General features: G+C 46.1%; 1 protein-coding gene and 1 long non-coding RNA gene across 2 annotated transcripts in view; one reads left to right on the forward strand and one right to left on the reverse strand.

Moving 5' to 3' along the window:
• LOC120299414 (vitamin K-dependent gamma-carboxylase-like) overlaps window positions 1–19,581 on the forward strand; it is a 22,274-nt gene continuing 2,693 nt past the window's right edge. Inside the window, exons 1-12 of the mRNA XM_039324247.1 lie at window positions 1–137; window positions 648–851; window positions 3,558–3,716; window positions 5,275–5,440; window positions 8,527–8,605; window positions 9,247–9,353; window positions 9,465–9,628; window positions 10,307–10,584; window positions 11,000–11,131; window positions 14,704–14,855; window positions 15,558–15,727; window positions 19,217–19,347. Of these exons, the coding sequence (XP_039180181.1) occupies window positions 104–137; window positions 648–851; window positions 3,558–3,716; window positions 5,275–5,440; window positions 8,527–8,605; window positions 9,247–9,353; window positions 9,465–9,628; window positions 10,307–10,584; window positions 11,000–11,131; window positions 14,704–14,855; window positions 15,558–15,727; window positions 19,217–19,347 (1,776 nt within the window). The 5' untranslated portion in view covers window positions 1–103. The remainder of the gene's footprint in view (window positions 138–647; window positions 852–3,557; window positions 3,717–5,274; window positions 5,441–8,526; window positions 8,606–9,246; window positions 9,354–9,464; window positions 9,629–10,306; window positions 10,585–10,999; window positions 11,132–14,703; window positions 14,856–15,557; window positions 15,728–19,216; window positions 19,348–19,581) is intronic.
• LOC120299423 overlaps window positions 17,217–19,581 on the reverse strand; it is a 2,865-nt gene continuing 500 nt past the window's right edge. Inside the window, exon 2 of the long non-coding RNA XR_005554416.1 lies at window positions 17,217–19,272. This is a non-coding gene — a long non-coding RNA (uncharacterized LOC120299423). The remainder of the gene's footprint in view (window positions 19,273–19,581) is intronic.

Genomic DNA, 19,581 nt, shown 5'->3' on the forward strand with positions numbered 1-19,581 from the left:
CGGAAGTGCGTACTGGGCGGCGGCCTCGCTGGAGCCGCTCCTCCCCGAGCTCTGCTGGGAACAGAGGACGCGCCGCCGCCGCCGCCCCGCTGCCGCCGCCGGAATGAAGCCGAGGCGCGCTGCTGCGCTCGCCGCAGGTGGAGGGGGACCCGGGGGACGCCTGGCTCGCCAACACGCGGGCGGCCCGAGGGCGCCGGGAGGGCTGCCGGGCGGGGGCGCGGCGAGGGGCTGTTCGCGCCCCCCCTTTCGCGTCGCCGCCGCTGCGTCATTCGGGGGCCGCGCAAGTCCCCACATTCCCCGGGGCGGCCGGCGATGCTTCGTGTAATTTGCTCGAGCAGCCGCATCGCGCGGACCAGGCTGGTTAGTCCGGGCTCCACACCCTGCCCGGGCTCCTCTGGGTCCGCCTTGGTTTGGGCTCCCGAACGGGGCTGCTCTCCTTTGCCCGGGAAACCCTCCGCGCCCCTGGATGCAGTTGGTAGCGCGGAGGCCCCCAACCCCCCGCCGGCTGGCAGGGGACCATCCCCTCTCCGCCCTCCGGTCCGCACAGCCAGAGAGGTTGGGCACCCCCGCCGTGGAGGCCCGGGGCCCAGGGCGGTTCTTCCCCTTCCGCAGGACTCATTTGCCCTCTTTTTCCTCTGGTTCTGCAGAAGCCGAGACGCCGGCGCCTCCCGTGCCCCCGCAGAGGCCGAGGAAGGCCAAGGGAGCCCAGGCCCCGGTCCCGGCTCCCCCCAGCTGGGCCAGGCGCCTCCTGGGCCTTGAGTGGGCAGACCTGGCCAGCTGGCCCCGGATGGTCTGCTTGCTCAACAGGCCAGCTGATCCCGCGGCGCTGGGGGTCTTTCGCTTCCTCTTTGGTGAGTTCCGCTCTGTCCAGAACCCGGCCTGGCCCAGAGAATCCAGCGGCAGAAGGGCCGCCCTGACCCTTTGGACCCTGCGGGGCCTGGTCAGGCAGCAGCAGGCCTGGGTGGCTGTGGGGCCAGTGGCCTTTGGGAGTGGCTCGGGGCCAGCGGGTTCCAGGGAGGTCAGCCACTCTCTGCTCCTGTCCTGGCACCCCTGACTTCAGTTTATTTACCTCCAGCTTCAGCCCTAAGCATGAGATGACTTTTAGCTGCTCTTTGATCCCACTGTGGTTACAATGTTTATTTGCAATGCATGCTTACAATACAACAGTTGTTACGTATAATTTATTAAAATGTTAGATAAATTCTCTAGAAGAAGGTTCAAGGAGTTGTTTACCAAGTCTTCAAGTGGGATAAACTTGGGAAGTTTAGCCAAGGCTTTGGATCAAAGTGAGCTTGAATATTGTTTGGACCCTGAGGTGTGCACATGCACACAACAGAACTGTGCACTTGAAAGGGAATTATCTAAATTATTTTTGTACAATTCTTTTTCCTTTTAAAAACTTTTTGTCCATTTTAACATCAAATTCTCCCTCAAAAACAAATAATTTTAAATGATTTTAAAATATTGATTGCATTATCAGAGGCCACTGAGTTTATATTTCAATTTGTAAGCGTGTCTGTGTAGAACCAGTTGGGTGAAAGGGCTGGACTAGAACCTAGGAGACTGTGACTTCTGCTTCCGCCTTAGGCCCAGAGCCAGTCATTTCTCTTGGCCTTAGGAAGAAGAAAACGGTAAGAGGCAGTTGCCAGGAGTAAAAAATGACTATTACACTTTCTGGTTTTTAAGAAATACACATTATATAGATTGGCAATTTACTTGTATTGTAGCACACAAATCTATACTTGATTTGGGGAAAACTGCCCAAAAATTTCTTTCCAAAAAAGTCATGTCAGAAATCAGAGGAAACATTGTATCTAAAAAGTTGAAATTCTTAGTGACAAATGAGAGGTTTTGTGCTATTTTCTATGGAAGGGATGTTAACATAATGTTCACTCAGCCTACCAAGAGTTTGGTTTTGATTTCATAATGTGAGGATCCAGCCATTTTTGGAAAGGGCACCATCCCCATATGCTAGATCAGTGGTTCTCAACCTTTTTAATGCCGCGACCTCCAACTGGTCGTAAGTCAAGGACTACTCAACCGGTCGTAAGTCGAGGACTACTCAACTGGTGCAGCACTGTTTGCGGAATGGGACTTTTGGCGGGCTCAGCAGGGCAGAGACAGCCTGGACAATTCCTATTGGCTTTTGAAAGCCAATAGAATTAGAATTCAAGAGAGTCTATTCTATTGGCTTTCAAAAGCCAATAGAATAAAAGGGAGTAGCACAGCTAAGGAAAAGGGGGAAAAATGGCGGACTGTGTTGTTTGGCGACCCCCGTGAAATGGTCGTTCGACCCCAAATGGGGTCCCGACCCACAGGTTGAGAACCACTGTGCTAGATTCTGGGAATAGCGGATGTAGCTGGATTTGTCAGGTCGTTAATGCGGGGGGGGGGGGGAGAATGTAACCATCTGGCTTGAAGGAGGCAACAGTGCACACCCTGCACAAGAGGTCTTCTACATCCAATTTTATTCTGTATGGCTAACTTCCTTACATCCTCCCTTTTTGAAGAAATTTCTGGAGAGATAGTGAGGCTTCAGCTCTATAGGAAATGGATTTTCTGAATTCTTTCCAATAGATTTCTGTCCAGAGCCTGGCACAGAAACAGCATTGGCCATTCTTGGTGGATGACTATCATCAGCACCTAGAGTATATCTTCCCCAGTCCTATTATACCTTCTACCAGCATCCAGTATCCTCCACCATGCTGTCCTTCTGGCCTGCTTGGGAAGGTTGGAGATGTTCTGCAATGCTTCTGCTTCTTTCTGAGCAGGTGGCTTCAGCCAAATTATGCAGTCCTGGCTGTGGTTGCTCCAGTGTGGACTACCCAAAAGTTTCAGTCCTGTGCTATTTAATATCTATGGGAATCTGCTTTGGGATGGTTTGAGCTTCACATCTATGGTCTTACCCTGGTGTTTGGAAGCTGAAAGCTAAGACTAAATCTCAGCCTTGCTGCTTGCAAATGATCAATTTAGCTTGATACTGGGCTCTAGATTAGCACTGAGTAGGGTCATGGCTCTCCCTGTTAAAGCAGATCTGTGACATGGGGGGGTTCTAGATCATAGCTCCTGCTCAAACATAAAGTGGCCTGGTGATTTTGAATAAGAAAATATGTAAAACCAGATGGGTGGTGTTATTTGACTTCTGGGAATTAAACAAAATGAGAGCTGGGTGGTAAGTAAATTGGTTGCCAGCTGACCTTATGATGGGAAAGATTGACATAATTACCATAAGTCCTTCAGCATTGGTGAAAATCACGTGGACAATGTGTGCGCAGTCCATTTCAAGCCTCTGTGCATGGCTGCACTGGGCAGAGGTTAGACTACAGAATTTCTAAGGTCACTTCCATTTCTTCTATTACTTGATTCCAGTTGATTGACAGTGATCATGCAGAGTCACTTAGGAGCTCTTCTCCAGAACTCTTCCAGCCACTCAAGGATTACAGCTTGGGCCAGTATCATCCCAGTCCCTGTTTAGTGAATTCCTGGCTCAGTGTGGAAGATACAGAGAGCCTGGCCTGCTACTGTTGCTGACTCCCATTTTTCTGCTCCTGTTTCAGGTCTGCTGATGGCCTTGGACATTCCCCAAGAGCGAGGTTTGAGCTATCTGGATCACAAATACCTGGATGGGCTGCAGGTTTGTCGCTTCCCCCTCTTCAACTTCCTGGAGCCACTTCCCCTGGACTGGATGTACCTTGTCTACACAGTGATGCTGTTGGGTGAGGACCCATAACCCACTGGGGTTGTGCACAGGGATTGGGGGTAACGTGGGTGTGCTAGCTGAGCCCCCTTTCTCTGGCTTCCTGACTTTTGTGTTGTTTTCCCTCCTGGGCCTTGTTGCAATATATGTTGCTGCCCAGAGTCAGAGAGCAACATTGCAACCCAGCCCTCTCAGCCATCCCGCTGTGTGATCCCCCGGAGTTGGAAGTGAAAAGCCAGGCCTGGGAAAATGGCAGGCAGTGCAACAAACATGAGACATTGAACCCCAGAGATTCTCACGAGGTGGAGCTGGGGAAGAGGGGAAACAAGGGGATTGCTTGGGATGAAGGGAACTGGAGTTTTATAAGGGCAGTGGTTCCCAACCTTTTCTATATCCCGCACCCCTAGAACGCTTCTGATATATTCTCGCATCTCTTACAGAAGTTCAAAATAACGGCAATGAGTTATGCATATACACTATAATTTTGAAAACCCAAGTTTTCGCACCCCTGGAATATTGTCTCGCCCCCCCCCCAGTTGGGAATCCCTGTATAAGGGAAAAAGAAGGTAATTAGAGAACCCTAGAAAATTTAGACAGCTCTGGCGGTTGAACATTTACTGGTTCCCGTGTAGTCTGAAGCCCACCAGCAATCAAGAGTAGCCCCATAGAAAGACAGCTTGTTCCAGAGTGGCCCCATGGAAGGACAGCCAAGGCCAGAAGAGCAGCAGAAATTCCAACTTGCCAGAGGGAGAAGACAACTGCAGTAAATAAAATCTTGTCTGCTGCCAGCCATAAGAGAGTAGCAGCCAAACATAAATAAAACCCTTGATTAACTCAAGGAGTGGTTTGAGCGGAGGGCTTACAGCAACGGTTCTCAACCTATGGGTCACGACCCCATTTGGGGTCGATCGACCATTTCTCGGGGGTCGCCAAACAAGGCGATCTGCCATTTTTCCCCCTCGGGGGGGCGGCGCCGTGCATGCGCACCATGCATGGGGGGCGGCGCCGTGCATGCGCACCGTGCATGGGGGCGCGCCGTGCATGCGCAACGTGCATGCGCAACGTGCATAGGGGCGCCGCCGTGCACGGGGTGGTGCCGCGCACGGGGGTGGTACCGCGCACGCGCGCCGCACATGGGGGCGCCGCCGCGCACGCGCGCCGCACATGGGCCGCCGCCGCGCAGGGGGGCGCCGCCGCGCATGCGGGGCACATTTGTGTGACGGGGGTCGCCGTCACACAAACGTTGAGAAGCACTGGCTTACAGGCTGGATTAGACATTGCCTCGGCTTGGAATACAAGTGCAGCAGTAAATTAACATTGTTCTTTTACTGTATACCAAACTCTTGTACAAAAGCTATAAAGAGGTGGGGAGATGAAGCTTGTTTTTCCTCTATTAGCTGAATGCTGCATAAATAATCTTGCACTACTGAAAACAAAGCCAAGATTTGTTTCCAGTTTGTGTTAAAGATAAAGCGGAAAAAAGTATTCACAAGAAAGTGCTGGAACTTGTCTGGTTGATCCTGAGCACCCGAGGGCCTTGGGATCACAGCTCTCACCTCCCTCGCCTCTTTCCTTAGGTGCTGTGGGCATCATGCTGGGCTGCTTTTACCGACTCAGTTGCCTCCTCTTCCTGCTGCCCTACTGGTATATCTTCTTCCTGGACAAAACCACTTGGAACAACCACTCCTACTTGTATGGCCTCCTGGGGTTCCAGCTGCTCTTCATGAATGCAGATCGCTATTGGTAAGCTTCGTTGCTCTTGGTGGGCTTTGGCAAAGCACATCTTGCCTTTTTTCCCCTTCAGATCAAGGCTTTGATAAGCAAACGTGTTTCCTGTCATTCCAGTTGCATAATTTAAATTTGACATTTGCCCCAGCTTGGAATCCGCCAGTTCCCAGTGGGGAGTCACATGATGCAGCAGAAAAAAACCTGCATTCCAGCCACAGAAGTTGTCATGGTAGTGAAGAAACGACTGCTACAAAATAGCACTTCAGGTGACAGAACAAACCTCAGCCCAGACCACGTATGTGCCATGCTGGACCTTCTACTTTATCACTGCCTATTTTAAATACAATGAAGGTTTCTACAAACAAAAATATGCCTGCACCATGGGTTCATCTGTGTCTCCCCCCCCCCACTGTGGCCAATCTCTAACATGGAACCTAGAAGCCAAAGCCCTAAACTCCTTCACCTTTCACTGGTACAGGTATGTGGACGATACTTGGATCAAGATTAAAACACAGGAAGTGAAAGCCTTCACTAAACACATCAACTCTGTGAACAAATACATTAAGTATTTGTTCACAGAGTTGATGTGCTCCGCCCACTGGAGCACAAAATGTAAATACTGGGCTGAAGGTTTGCCTAGCAGCGAAGAAGGAAAAGAAAAAGAACTAAAACACATCAAAGAAGTCTATGGCTATCCCAAATGGGCCTTCATCAAATCCAGAAAAAGACCCAGCAGGAGCTCCTCCATAACAGACAAAGAAGAGAACAACACATGAAGCAATGTTGTTATTCCATACATTGCAGGAGTATCTGAAAAGCTCAGAAGGATTTTCAACCAACTCAACATACGTGCACACTTTAGCCCCAAGAATACATTAGGGCAGAAGCTTGTCCACCCCAAGGATAAAACACCCAGACCCAAACTGAGCAATGTAATATATGCAGTACAGTGCAGTGAGACGTGCAGATCCATACATTGGAGAAATAGAACAACCACTTCACAAATGCATGGCACAACATAGAACAAACCTATCAGGACAAGATTTAGCAGTCCATCTGCATTTAAAAAAGACCACTATTTTGAAGATAGCAAAGTCCACATTCTGGACAGAGAGGGCCACCGGTTTGAAAGGGGTCAAAGAGACCATCTATGTCAACATTGAACAGCCCTCTCTCAACATAGGGGGAGGGATACACCACCACCAGAGTTCTGAAGGAGCTGGCAGATGTTATCTCAGAACCATTGCATCATATCTTTCAAAAGCACCGAGGAAGTACCTGAGGATTGGAAAAGGACTGATGTGGTTCCCATCTTCAAGAAAGGAAAAAAAAACAGACCCAGGAAACTACAGACCAATCAGTCTAATATCAATACCTGGGAAGATCCTGGAAAAGATAATCAAATAACAGATCTACAAACAACTAGAAGCAAACAGAGTTATAACCGGTAGCCAGCATGAATTTGTTAAAAACAGATCATGCCAAACCAATCTTATTGCATTCTTTGATAAAGTGAGTAAATTCGTAGATCAGCGAAATGATGTGGACATAGTATATTTAGATTTCAGTAAGGCATTTGACAAAGTAGACCACAACCTGTTGCTTAGTAAACTAGAAAAAGGTGGGATAGACAACACCACCATCAGATGGAACTGCAGCTGGCTGACAAACCATACTCAGTGAGTAGTCCTCAATGGTACTACATCCACATGGAGAGAAGTAAGCAATGGGGTACCACAAGGCTCTGCTTAGGCCCAGTACTCTTCAATATCTTTATCAATGACTTAGATAAGGGAAAAGAAGGGGAACTCGTCAAATTTGCAGATGATACTAAACTGGCAGGAATAGCCAACACCCCAGAAGACAAGCTCAGGATCCAAAAAGATCTTGACAAACTTGAACAATGGGCCCTGTCCAACAAATTGAGTTTTAATGTGGAGAAAAGCAAAGTTTTACATTTAGACAGGAAAAATCAAAGGTTAAGTACAGATTAACCTAACCCTAACCCTGGCTCAAAAACAGCAACTGTAAGAGGGACCTTGTAGTCCTAGTGGACGATCACTTTACTGTGAGCCAGCAGTGTGCAGCAGCAGCAAAAAAGCTAATACAGTCCTTGGTTGTATAAACAGATGCATAGAATCAAGATCACTTGAAGTATTAGTACTGCTTTATAAAATCCTAGTAAGACCACACCTGGAATACTACAACCAATTTTGGTCACCATACTTCAAAAAAGAAGTTGAGACCTTGGAAAAAGTTCAGAGAAGAACAACTAAAATGATCAAAAGCCTGGAGACTAAAACATATGAAGAACGGCTGCAGGACTTGGGTTTGGCTAGTCTAAGGAAAAGAAGAGATAGGGGTGACATAATAGCAGTATTCCAGTATTTGAGAGGCGGCCACAAAGAAGAGGGGGTCAAATTATTCTCCAAAGCCCCAGAGGGCAAGACAAGAAACAATGGTTGGAAACTGATCAAAGAGAGAAGCAACCTGGAATTGAGGAGAAACTTCCTAACAATGAGGACAATTAACCAGTGGAACAACTTGTCTTCCGAAATCATGGGTGCGTTCACAGTTTTTGGTGTTTTGTTGAGCTGGAAATGAAGCTCAAGTAACTCCAAGGGCAGTCTGCATGAAATCCTAAAATTCTGTAGGTGACCATCTTCAAACCATAGAGAAAGCTAGTTTCAGATGGTTATCATCTGGAAGACGGAGGAAATTAATGCTATTGTTTCCTAATTTTGACATGAAAACCAATGCTTACTTTCAATAAAACAAAAGTGTTAGTATATGTTGTGCTTCAGTGAGATGAATGTAGAAGAGCAGGCAGAGCTAGTGTTGAACCTTATTTGACCAGATTCTTGTGTGTAGGCATATATTATTCAGATCTTCTATTCTTCAACCTTATGAATGGTTCTGATTCTTTGTGCCTGACAGTTATTCTGGGCTGTTTAGAATCAGCATTATCGAGGCAATGTTCAAGAGTCAAGATGTTCTTGAGGTAATTCACCCAAAGGTTTTTCCAGGGATCACTGAAGCTTTGGTTGGTTTTCAAGACTGCCTCCAGTCCCTACTCTTGCTAATGAGCTTCCTTTCCTCAGGTCTGTTGACGGTCTCTGGCATCCACGGAAGAGAAATGCTCATGTCCCTTTGTGGAACTATACCATTCTTCGCACGCAGGTATTCTCCGGAGTGGTGCCATCTTCAATCTTGGTTTTCTCTAGGAGCAAATGGCCTGCTTCAGGGCTAATGAATAGCTCCCAGCTAGTGTTGCTTGGTCTGCATTGCATGCTGGCACCAGAGTTTCAGGAGGCCATATGGAAATGGGGAAGCCACCAGCTCTAATGTATTGTGGGTCCCACTAGACCCAGAGAAAGCCTGGAGGATGCTAAGGAGGCAGGCCTACCTTCCTGCGATTCTGGGTTCTTAGACTTGTGAGAGGCCCTGTCAGAGTTGCCATTCAGTTGTAATATTTAAGATGACAGAATAGGTAAATTATAACATATATTGGGAGCTACTATTTAATTGTAGGTAAGTGTAGATGGATATAGCATGAAATGAAATTTACCATTTTTCTCATCTTTGCCCCATCTCTGTTCTGCTTCCCCATGCTTTTCAGTGTGACATTCCAAACTCCTGTAGTTAGTTTGAATGGTGAAATTGACCATGGAAATTTTGGCAGGAAGCTGTAACTTGGAAGCTTGTTTGGAAGTGGCAGCTTTGTCTGCTGCTTCCTGTGAGACGCCTGCTGCTGCTTGGGGCATTTTGCTGACTAGTTTGCCTTGGAGTCCCATGCTGTTGCCTCCTTTGTTCCTGAACAGATCTTCATCGTTTATTTCATTGCGGGCATCAAGAAGCTGGATGCTGACTGGGTGGAGGGCTACTCTATGGGCTCCCTGGGGAGGCATTGGCTCTTCAGCCCGTTCAGGTGAGTGTTGGAAATCAGGCTGCAGCAGGTGGGTGGGAGAATTGGGCTCCCTCCTCTTCCCCCATCGTGGGCATTGCAACTTTGGATGAAGCCATCTGCCTGGTCCCTCAGGTTGTTGCTTTCAGAGGAACTGACCAGCTTATTAGTGGTGCACGGTGGAGGGCTTGTGTTGGATCTTACTGCTGGCTTTCTGCTGTTCCTGGATGCTACCCGCCCCGCTGCCCTTTTCTTCGTCTCCTACTTCCATTGCATGAACTCCCAACTTTTCAGTATTGGTAAGTTCTGCAGTATCCAACTGTTCCTTTAAGAAGCCACAGGAGAACTTATAAAAGTAGGATGTTGAGTGATAAGCATTATGTTAAAAAGGGTTAAGACTGGATTTTAGTTCGAATCTGTTTTTGTGAGGAGTGGTTAATACCTGTAAAAACTGCTCATCTGGAATGAATAATGGTGCCTTCTACAAGATTAACAATCCTTTGTTAAAGGTGGATTATTTTATATAGTATTGTTTGTTGGTACAGATTTAGTGTATGTTTGAAGGAAAACCAATACCACTTTTTGTAGCAGTAATGCTTTGGGTTAAAACTTAGAAGACTCCGGTTCAGTTCAGCCTACAATTGTGGGTGTCTTTGAGGCAGTCACTCTCGGCCCAGCCTGTCTCACAGAGATGGTCTTTTGGGGATAAAGTGTAGGGAGATGCCCACCAAGATGCCTTCAGCTCCTGGAGAAAAGGAAGGCAATGGATTTAACAAAAGTTTTAAATAAATCTCAGCCTGGGTTGTTCACATGACCAAAAAAAGTTCCAACAGATTTCAACAAGAGTCTCTCCTGAGCACATCTGAAGATGCTGGGTGTCCAGGCAGATATTTATGTATGCAAAGCAGATGATCGGTCTTTTGAGTGAACAGCCTACATCTGTCCTTCCATCATACTCCCAACTTTTCATCCCAAAGGCATGTTTTCTTACACCATGCTGGCCACCAGCCCACTCTTCTGCTATCCAGACTGGCCACGTCGACTGATTGCCAGGTTCCCTGTCTGCTTCCAAAAGTTTCTGCCACTTACCAAGCCTCCGCAGCGGAGTCTGGAGTGTGTTTATCTGGAAATGGAGCAGCAAAGGCCAAGGGGAGCAGCTAGAAAATTGGGTCTGCAGCAGAAGCTGGGTGCCATTTTTACTATCCTGTATATCATGGAGCAGTTCTTCCTACCTTACTCACACTTTATTACCAAGGTGAGAAAGAACCTAAGTATTTTTTAAAATATAAGTTGTTTTTGAACTAAAAGGTTTAGACTGGATAGTATTTGATTAATGACATTTTCCATAGTTCAGGTCCTGACAAAGTGGAGCTCACCAAGGGACAGAAAAGATGGAGCCCCTCAAAGAGGGTCTCCTCTGTTGCCTCCTCATAGCAGCATCCCAGCCACAGAAGAGAAAGGGAGGGTCCTGAGCTTGAACGTGGGTGGGAAGCCCCTAGTTACACTTGAATCAAAGCTGCATAGTTGTGTTCCGGTTCCATGGAGTTTTAGTAGCCCAAATAGCCCCAAGGAGTGAGAGGAGTTAGGGGAACTTGGGGACTGTCCACGGGATGAGAAGTGCTCCTTATTCTGGGAATAGTCAACTCTGACCCTAATAATTCTCCCTACAGGGCTACAACAACTGGACAAATGGGCTCTACGGCTACTCATGGGACATGATGGTCCATTCACGCTCCCACCAACATGTGAAGATTACTTACCGTGACAGTCACACTGGGGAGATTGGCTATCTGAACCCTGGGGTCAGTCTCTTTTTCCTTTCAATGTGCATTAAAATGATACAACCTGGAGTAACAATGGCTTGTTCAAACAAGGGTGTGAACATTTCTTTTGTGCTGTACAGCAGTTTACCACACATCAGGTTGCCTGCTGCATGTGTGTTTGTAAAAAAGCCATGTGTCACGAGTGAGATGGAGTCTATACAACTTTCTGTGCAGAAGCAATAAATGTGCATGATTGTGTTTGGAGAGACAATTTCTTTAGTGGTCTTCAAGAGGAAAACCTTCCCATTGGTGCCTGCAGAGATTATGATTTTTTGATACAATTTTATGTAATCACAAATGTTTTTGAAGAACTACGTTCTCGGATTAGGACATCCCAAGGCTGTCCTTCCAAAACAATGTATATCATGGATCCAAGAATTTGAAAATTTTAACAACCTTGTTAAGGTTTTCTTTCCCTTGTTTCCACTGGTACTAATCCTTCTTTGTTCCCTTTGTTTAATGGGCCCCTAACTAGTCTTTTCCAGATTATTTAGCTCCTTCACATAATAATATAATCTAATGGGTATTGTTCTCCTAAAGGATTAATTGTAGGAGCAAGTATTGAAGCTCAGTGAGGAACCAGCTCCCGCTTTCTCCCTTGTGGTTGTTACCAGAAGGGCAGCTTTACAGTATTTCCAATTTGCTCTCTGGCCTGCTGCTGCTAGTGGATAAGTCTGAAATAAAACCAGTTGCCCAGAATATTTTTCATATGTGAGAAGACCAGCTTTGTTTGAATCTGTGAAAGTGGAAAAGTTTTCTCTGCAAGTTTTGTCTCTGGGCTCCAGAACGCTTTAGTGGCCATTGTCTATGGCAGTGATCCCCAACCTTTCTGGCTTTGTGGACCGGTGGGGGGAAAGACCAAATGATTCCATGTGAATGGCAGACATGTGCATGCACACAGCTCCATTTGTGCTTACACAAATAATGCTTCACATGCATGCGCGAGTGGCCTCAGAAAGAGTTCTTTGTGGCCTATAAAGCATTTTCAATGATTGCAAAACATGGCAGTCCCACCTTCCCAGTCATGGGATCGTATTCAGGGTGCTTGGCCACCTGTTTTCACTTGCCCCTGGTTGCCAAGATACTATGACTGCCATGTGTAATCTTTTCTGCCTCCCCAGAAATTCAATAGGGACGCAGAGTGGAAGAGTTGCAAGCCTACTAAGAGGACTTCCTCTCATCTTTTGGGGCTTTCCACCTCAAACACAAGGTCCAAAAATGGTTTCCAAAGAGAAACAAAATTAATTGTGTTCTTTTCTTTAATCAAAGCAGGGCAGTCAGTTTAGCCATCTCTGCTAACTCCATCAACTTTTGCAGCCATTTGTCCATTGTGGGAATCAAAGTATCCTTCCATTTTTGTGCATATGCACCCCTCTTTCTATCTTGACCCCATTGGTACCTCCATACAGTATTCTCACAATGGTTTCCTGATTTGTATACAGTGACTGCACCAACTTCCCCAGATTTTTTGGCACCCCCAGATCTTCTGGGGCTCTCCACAGCTTGACACAATTAACACAATTGAAGGCTTTCTTGCAGCCAATAAAGCAGATGTTCTTTTGATAATCTTGAGATTTTTCCATGATTCTGCATTGGTTGTAATATGGTCACTAGTGTCACAACCCTTTCTGAAGCCAGCTTGAACTTCTGGCAATTTCTTTTCGATGGTCAGTGCCAGATGTTGTATGATCTTAAGAAGAAACTTAGTAGCATGAGGGATGAGGGCAGTTGTGCATTAATTGGAGCAGTCCTTGGAGTTTCCATCCAATGGAATGGAATGAAATGAACACTGATGGTTTCCAATCCTGGGGCCATGTGTTTGTTTCCCAGTTTTTTTTGGCCCAAGGCTGTGATGGTTGTGGCTTAGCAATTTTGCAGTGATGATATCAACACCTGGGACCTTGTTCTTTGGCAGTTAGCTCATTGCCCACATGTTTCTTCCTAAAGGGTGGCTGGTTCTGTTTGTGTTCTCCTTTTCTCATCGCCCAGCCTCCTCAGGGTGTCTTTGTTGCTGCCATCCAGTTCTTCTCTACATTTCCTCTCCATCTGTTCTTGAAACTTTGTTTACCAGACAGTTCTTTCCCTTGCTAGTTTTTGATGATGCTTTTATGCTTTTGTCTTGGGCAAATGCATTCTTGGTGTGGCCCTTCAGGCAGGCCTCTTCTAGATGCTTCCAGCGCTGATCTTAGCAAACTGTTGGCAGATTCCTGAAATCTTGTGAAAATTTTTTCTAGTTGTTGCTTCTGATTTTATGGCTTTCCAAAAATAGAGATCATTCAGGCAGCTAACCGGTTACAACCAAGATTTTTTTCTTTTTGAACATCTCTTTCATGTACCCCTAAGTTAAAAGCAATGAAGTTTGGAAGGTGATGGGGAAAGAAAATCTGTTGAGAACCCCATCCAGAGTCAAATTCAAGCTCATGTCAGTTGCACTTTGGCTATCACAGCAGCTACTCAGTATTCCCTGAACAGAACTTTCCAAATTATTGGAAGGCCCTTTAATTGTGCCAATTAAAAGATTTAGTGATGTCCACAGTAGCTGGGGATGAAGACATTTGCAAGACACTTGGAAGTTAAATTTCTGATATTTCTTGGAATTTGGATCCTTGATGACTATAACAGTATCAGTGGAGAGATCCAGAACAATATCTCTGCCAGTCAGATAGGATTATTTTAATGTATTGGGGCTGTGGAATGGAGTCTTTGGCAGAGCCTGGACTATCCCTTGTATGCTTAATCTGTACTTGCTCTTCCAGTTCTTTTAACATATTTTGAACCAACAAGAATATATTGCACTTCGGACCTGGAGCCACAAACAAGCTTCAGAGTACCAAAGTACATCTTTTCCTGGGCCTATACACTCACTGTGCAATTCCCCCTCCCCCCCAAAATACATGTTTATACTGAAGAGGATCTGAAAGCATTTAGCAAGATACAGTATGAGCCCACGAAAAGACACCACTCTTTTAAGGAAGCTCCCCAGAGTTGTAGTCTAAGCTCCCTCCCAATCTTTGAAGACCTTTTAAGTTTAGGATCTATTCTAAAGCATAGTGCACAGCTGCTTTAAGTCATATTGAAAAAAATACACTGGGTTTTTGAGACACTGCATTCTCATATTGAAGGAAGAGGAGGAGGACTTGGATATTCCAGAGAATAGCATCACTGGTTAATCTGTATATATTTATATCTAAATATAGACTGGATAAATAGATATGGCCTTATTACCCTCCCCACAATGTTCTACTGTGCAACCCATAATTGAGACTCTTGTTCCTTCTAGCTTTCTTGTGGAACAAAGCTCCATATCCTTAAAAAAGGCCATGCCTGTTTAGCAGTCAGGACAAAATATCCCAATGAAGTATGTTTATTGCCTGTGATAGCGACCTTGGGAGTTACCCTTCTGATTTGGACTTAGAAGTCTGATCCCCAGCCTCCACTGCAATGACCCGTCCAATGCTCTGCACCCCCTTTCTTTCCCCTCCCCTCTCTCGCCCTGCCTTCTGCCAACTGCACGCCTGTTTTCCAGCTGAGATCTGTATATATTGGAGCAGGTCTTCACGCAGAGCCGGCGCTGGAAGGACCATGCAGACATGCTGAAGCAGTATGCCACTTGCCTCAGTCACTTGTTGCATAATTACAATGTCTCGGAACCGGAGATCTACTTTGATGTTTGGGTTTCCATCAACGATCGTTTCCAGCAAAGGTTAGTGAGACAGCAGACGGGCATACGTATCTGCAAATTGTGCCAATTGTTAAAAAAAACCCATGTAATTTAGTTACAGAATCTTCAACAAATGATGCTTCTGAGCAAAGTGTTCTTTTGGGAATTTGTCATGCTGAAACATAAAAATTGTAAAATTGGGATTACTGAAAAAGTAGCCCTCATTTGGGGAGATTATGGGAAGAGGTTGGGATTGGCTAGAGAGGGGGACATTGCTTCCAGTCCTAGAAAGGAACAGAGGCCGAATCTTGGATAATGTTTAAAACATAAAGTTAGCACCATAGTATATAGTAGCATAATTTGTTTTTTGTATTTATCTAACGTTTTACCTGTCCCTATAGATGTTTTATTTTTTTTATATCTATATATCTATCTCTTAAAAATGTATTTTTGTTTTTTAATTTTGTGTAATTTTTGTTTTAATATTTTTTTGTTTTTTTAATAATTATCAGTTGTTTGTATCCCATCCTCTTTCTGGTGGCTTATGATCATATGAAAGTTTTGTTTGATATATTGGCATAATCCCTGGCTTCTATTCTATTCAGGAAAATGATGTATAGAAATATGATAACTTCATTGGCTTGGACAGGCAAAGAGGAGGATGGGCTGGTTCTTTCCACTGATCCATTGATCCCTGGGCCAGTTCTCCTGAATTTAATATTTTCTCATTCATGTTTTTCCCAGGCTCTTTGATCCAAACACTGATATTGTACAAGCCCACTGGTCCCCCTTCCAGAAGACTCCATGGCTGAAGCCTCTTCTAATTGATTTGTCACCCTGGAGGACCAAACTGATGGAGATTGAAAAGTCGCTGGACAACCAGACCGAGGTTGTCTTCATTGCTGATTTCCCAGGTACCAAGTTGCTCGTATGTTCTCTTAGAACCGGATCTTTGTTTTAAGCCAAGTCTATATGGTGGACGTTGCTTGAACATGAAAGTCTTCCTTCTAGGGCTAGGGTGACGACCCTGACTCTGGCTTCCTCACTGGGGAGGGTTCTCCCATACATCTGTATGTAGGTGAAGACATAAGCCAGGAAGAAACCCCCTAGGGGAACCAGCTTTGCCTCCTCCGGTGGGGCTCTCCCTCTAGGGACTAGTGGAGAGTTCCCCCCCCCCCAGCTGTTGGCCACTCTTCTGTCACTGTTTCTATAGAGCCAGTTGCCCCTGCCAGGGCTTCGCTCATCCCCAACTCGCTCCCACTGCACTTGGCTTCTTCCAGCTGTTCTCCTCCTCCTGCGCTGTCCAGACTTATTTAGGTCCTGAAAGGCTTCAACCAGGTATTGCACGACTTGCTTCAGGATCTGGTTAGTTGATTCCTGCTCTCCTTTGGATTAGTCCTCCTCATCAGAGAGCAGCTCCATCTCCTGTTTCCAGCCTTTCTTCCAGCTACCTCAGGTGAATGTTATTCACTAGGCTTTTCCCTCCCACTCTTCCCTCTTCCCTACCCCGACCGACCATCTCAGTTTCATGGAGCTTTCTGCTGTGACCATCTCTTCCATCCATCCGGTGGAGTTTTCTTCTGGATGGGTCACCATCCAGTCAGCTGCTACGTCTTCCGGTGCCAGGGTGACCACCCTGACTTTCTCCTCGTCCGTTGGAAATGTCCTCCCCTATATTTGCATGTAGGTGAAGACCTGGGCAAGGAAGAACCCCAATCTTTTGGGATTCCTGTCAAATTTCACCCCCAACGGTATCGGCTTCACCTCCACGGGCTGAGGCGGCCTCTCTCTGGGTCTTTGGGGAGGGCGCACTTACTGTAGGGCTGCTGCGGGGGGGGGGGGGAAGCCGCCGCTGCCACCTCGGGCACTACTGGTTCTTCATCATCAGCTATTTCTTTTGCTTCTTCCTCCGACCCCGGGTGCCACTTCAGCTGGGCTTTTCATCCCTCAAGGAACCCTCTCATGTATTCCACGGTTTGCTTTAGGACTGCCTCCACCAGCTCCAATTTGGGATCCACTTTCTTGGGGGGGAGGGGCTCTGGATTTTTCTTTTTAGCTTTTTTCTTTCCACCGCCTTGTGTGATGGCCACTTTCTGAGCCTTTCCTTCCCAGTCCTTTTTCTTTCCGACTCCGAGGGACCACCTGGTCCGATCTCCTTCTGCCGAGGGTCCAGCCTCTTCCAGGTCCCTGGAAGTACCTTCCTTGGGGTCTTCCAGAGCGTCAGCTTCACTCCAGGTCTCTATTTCAGCCTCTTCCATTTTGCTGGTAGGAAGGGACAGGTTGATTGCGACCCACCTCAGTAGGGCAACTGCCTCTCTGGGTTGGGCACTATGCAGACCTCGCTTTATGTAAGGACCTGCCTCAACTAGGTCTCCCAAGAAAGCAGAACTCTCGAAACAGACATTGTCTCAAAAGGAATTTTTATTAGGAGCTAGTGATAGCAAGGAATCAAAGCGAGGTCTGAGAGAAAAATCCCGCGCAAGCAGTATATCAAAAGCAATATTTGTTACTCCTCCCCCCCAGGTTTCCAGTGTCCATTTGAATCCCAGCCAATCCACAGGTGGCATATTGTTTTGGTCATTGGCTCCTTTGGCCTGCTCTTCAAGGTCTTTCTGGCTTTCAAACTGTCTTCCAGATAAGGGTGATATTATTCGGTTGCATTCCTTCCCCTGTGGGAAGGGCAAAGGGGCAAGGCAATGCAAAGCATCTCCAAAGCATCCCCCCTCCTAAGAGAATGGCAGGCTCCAAGAAATGGTTATAGAAGGATAGGAGGAAAAAGGAATACATTTCTTTGGGGATCTGATAGGAGTGCACATCTTCAAAAAGGCTGCGGCTAAAACAGAGCCTCTTTTTAGCTTAATAAAGGTAATAATCCCAGTAAATGATTAAGAAATGGAAGACATGATCTATTATCCACTTGGAAAAATAAATTCTCAATTGGCTGCTTTTTCAACAGCAAAGTGGTTGCAGCCCTGCCCCCTCCCCCAGCAGCTCCCCGGCTACTCCGAAGCTCAGCTCCTGGGGCTTCCTGCAGGCTGCTGCTGTTTGGAGTATCTTGTGGGGTGATTCTAGGACTCTCCCTAACCCAGGAGAGTCAAATAAACGAAAGGAAAGCCTGTTGCTTTGTAAGTAAATTGATGGTGTCTTATCCCTCCTCCTCTTTTGAGGATGGGCTGTTTAATTTTAACATAGATAGCCTCTTTCACGACACCACCTGTCTCCTGTTTACAACACTGTCCTTTCAGTTGTCCAAGAAGTTTCCATACCTGTTTGTACTCTGATTCAGGTGACCCCGAGGATACAGAGTGGCCTCAACAACTCTCAGAATGCAAATGACTGGATGAATGAAAAGTATATAAATTCTTCTATTCCCTACCAATCAATGAAAAGCAAAATGTTTTCAAAGAAAAAACCCAAGAAAGTCCAATTGCTTTTTGGATAAAGCACTTTTGGGTGCTCGGCCTGCCATTTCTCCCCGGTATTCCTTAAATGGGACCTCTTAACCTATTTGGCAGAAAGTCAGAAAGAACACTGACTCATAAAATTCCTGACTGTCATTGTCTACAAATAATGCTCCAAATATGGGCAGTAGGCCAGATGAGATTAGAGCAATATGATGTAATGGGTATAATGGAGACTTCCATAATTGGCATTCCCAAATGTTCAACTAAACATTTAATATTTAGAAAAAAATTTCCAATACAGGTAGTCCTCTCTCGACTTACAACCTTTCATTTAATGACCGTTTGAAATAACGATAGTGACTTAGGACAGTCTTTCACCCCATGATCATGTGATCAAAATTCAGACACTTGACAATTGGCTCATGTTTATGATGGTTGAAACGTCCTGGGATCATGTGATCCCCTTTTGTGGCTTTCTGACAAGCAAAATCAATGGGGAGGCCAGATTCACTTGACAACTGTGTTATTACTTAACAACTGCAGTGATTCACTTAACAACTGTGACAAGAAAGGTCATAAAATGGGGCAAAACTCACTTTACAACTATCTCCCTTAGCAACTGAAATGTTGGGATCAGTTGTATTCATAAATTGAGGATTACCTGTATAAGAACACTGAACTACTGAAGAAGCGGTATGACCCCTCTTTCCTGGATGCCTTCAAGCCTTGTTCTCCTTCAGGATGTTTTAGTTGGATTCCTACCTAAGCTGCAGGTTGGCTCCATCTACTCTTTTGCCTCTCTGAATTGACTTTGGCTACTAAGGTGAAGCTCTTCCATCTTGAGGCCTGTATTTACCTCTTTGCTTCTTGATGCCAGTCAACCACAATGAAGATGGCTCTCTTGTCAGCTGGGGAGCTGCTGAGATGTGGGAAGAACTGTGGACCTGGGTGCTTCCGTGGACTTTGCTGTTCACGTTTGGTTGTCCATCTCCATGGCAGGGCTGCACCTGGAGAACTTTGTGAGCGAGGACCTTGGTAACACAAGTCTCCATTTGCTGAAAGGGGAAGTCACAGTGGAGATTGTCAGTTCACAGAAGAATTATACACTGCAAGAGGGAGACAAGATCCAGGTAAGGGCCAGGCTGAATGTTGTGTGGGGAGAACACTTTCCTGTGCAGTTGATGTGCTGATCCCCTCCCCAAAGAAGAGGGGAAATAGATAATATCACCTCCCCCACTCCCACAGAACAGGATCTCATAACACGATGAGAAACTACATCAGGAGAGGGCAGCCATAGGTGGGTGTGACCTACAAATCTGGCCTCAGGTTTCAGATGGAAGATTGGGATAACCAGTTAGAGGTTT

This window comes from Crotalus tigris, unplaced genomic scaffold (assembly GCF_016545835.1).
Source record: "Crotalus tigris isolate CLP2741 ecotype Arizona unplaced genomic scaffold, ASM1654583v1 scf7180000024293.1627790, whole genome shotgun sequence".
In the NCBI taxonomy this organism is placed as follows: Eukaryota; Metazoa; Chordata; class Lepidosauria; order Squamata; family Viperidae; genus Crotalus; species Crotalus tigris.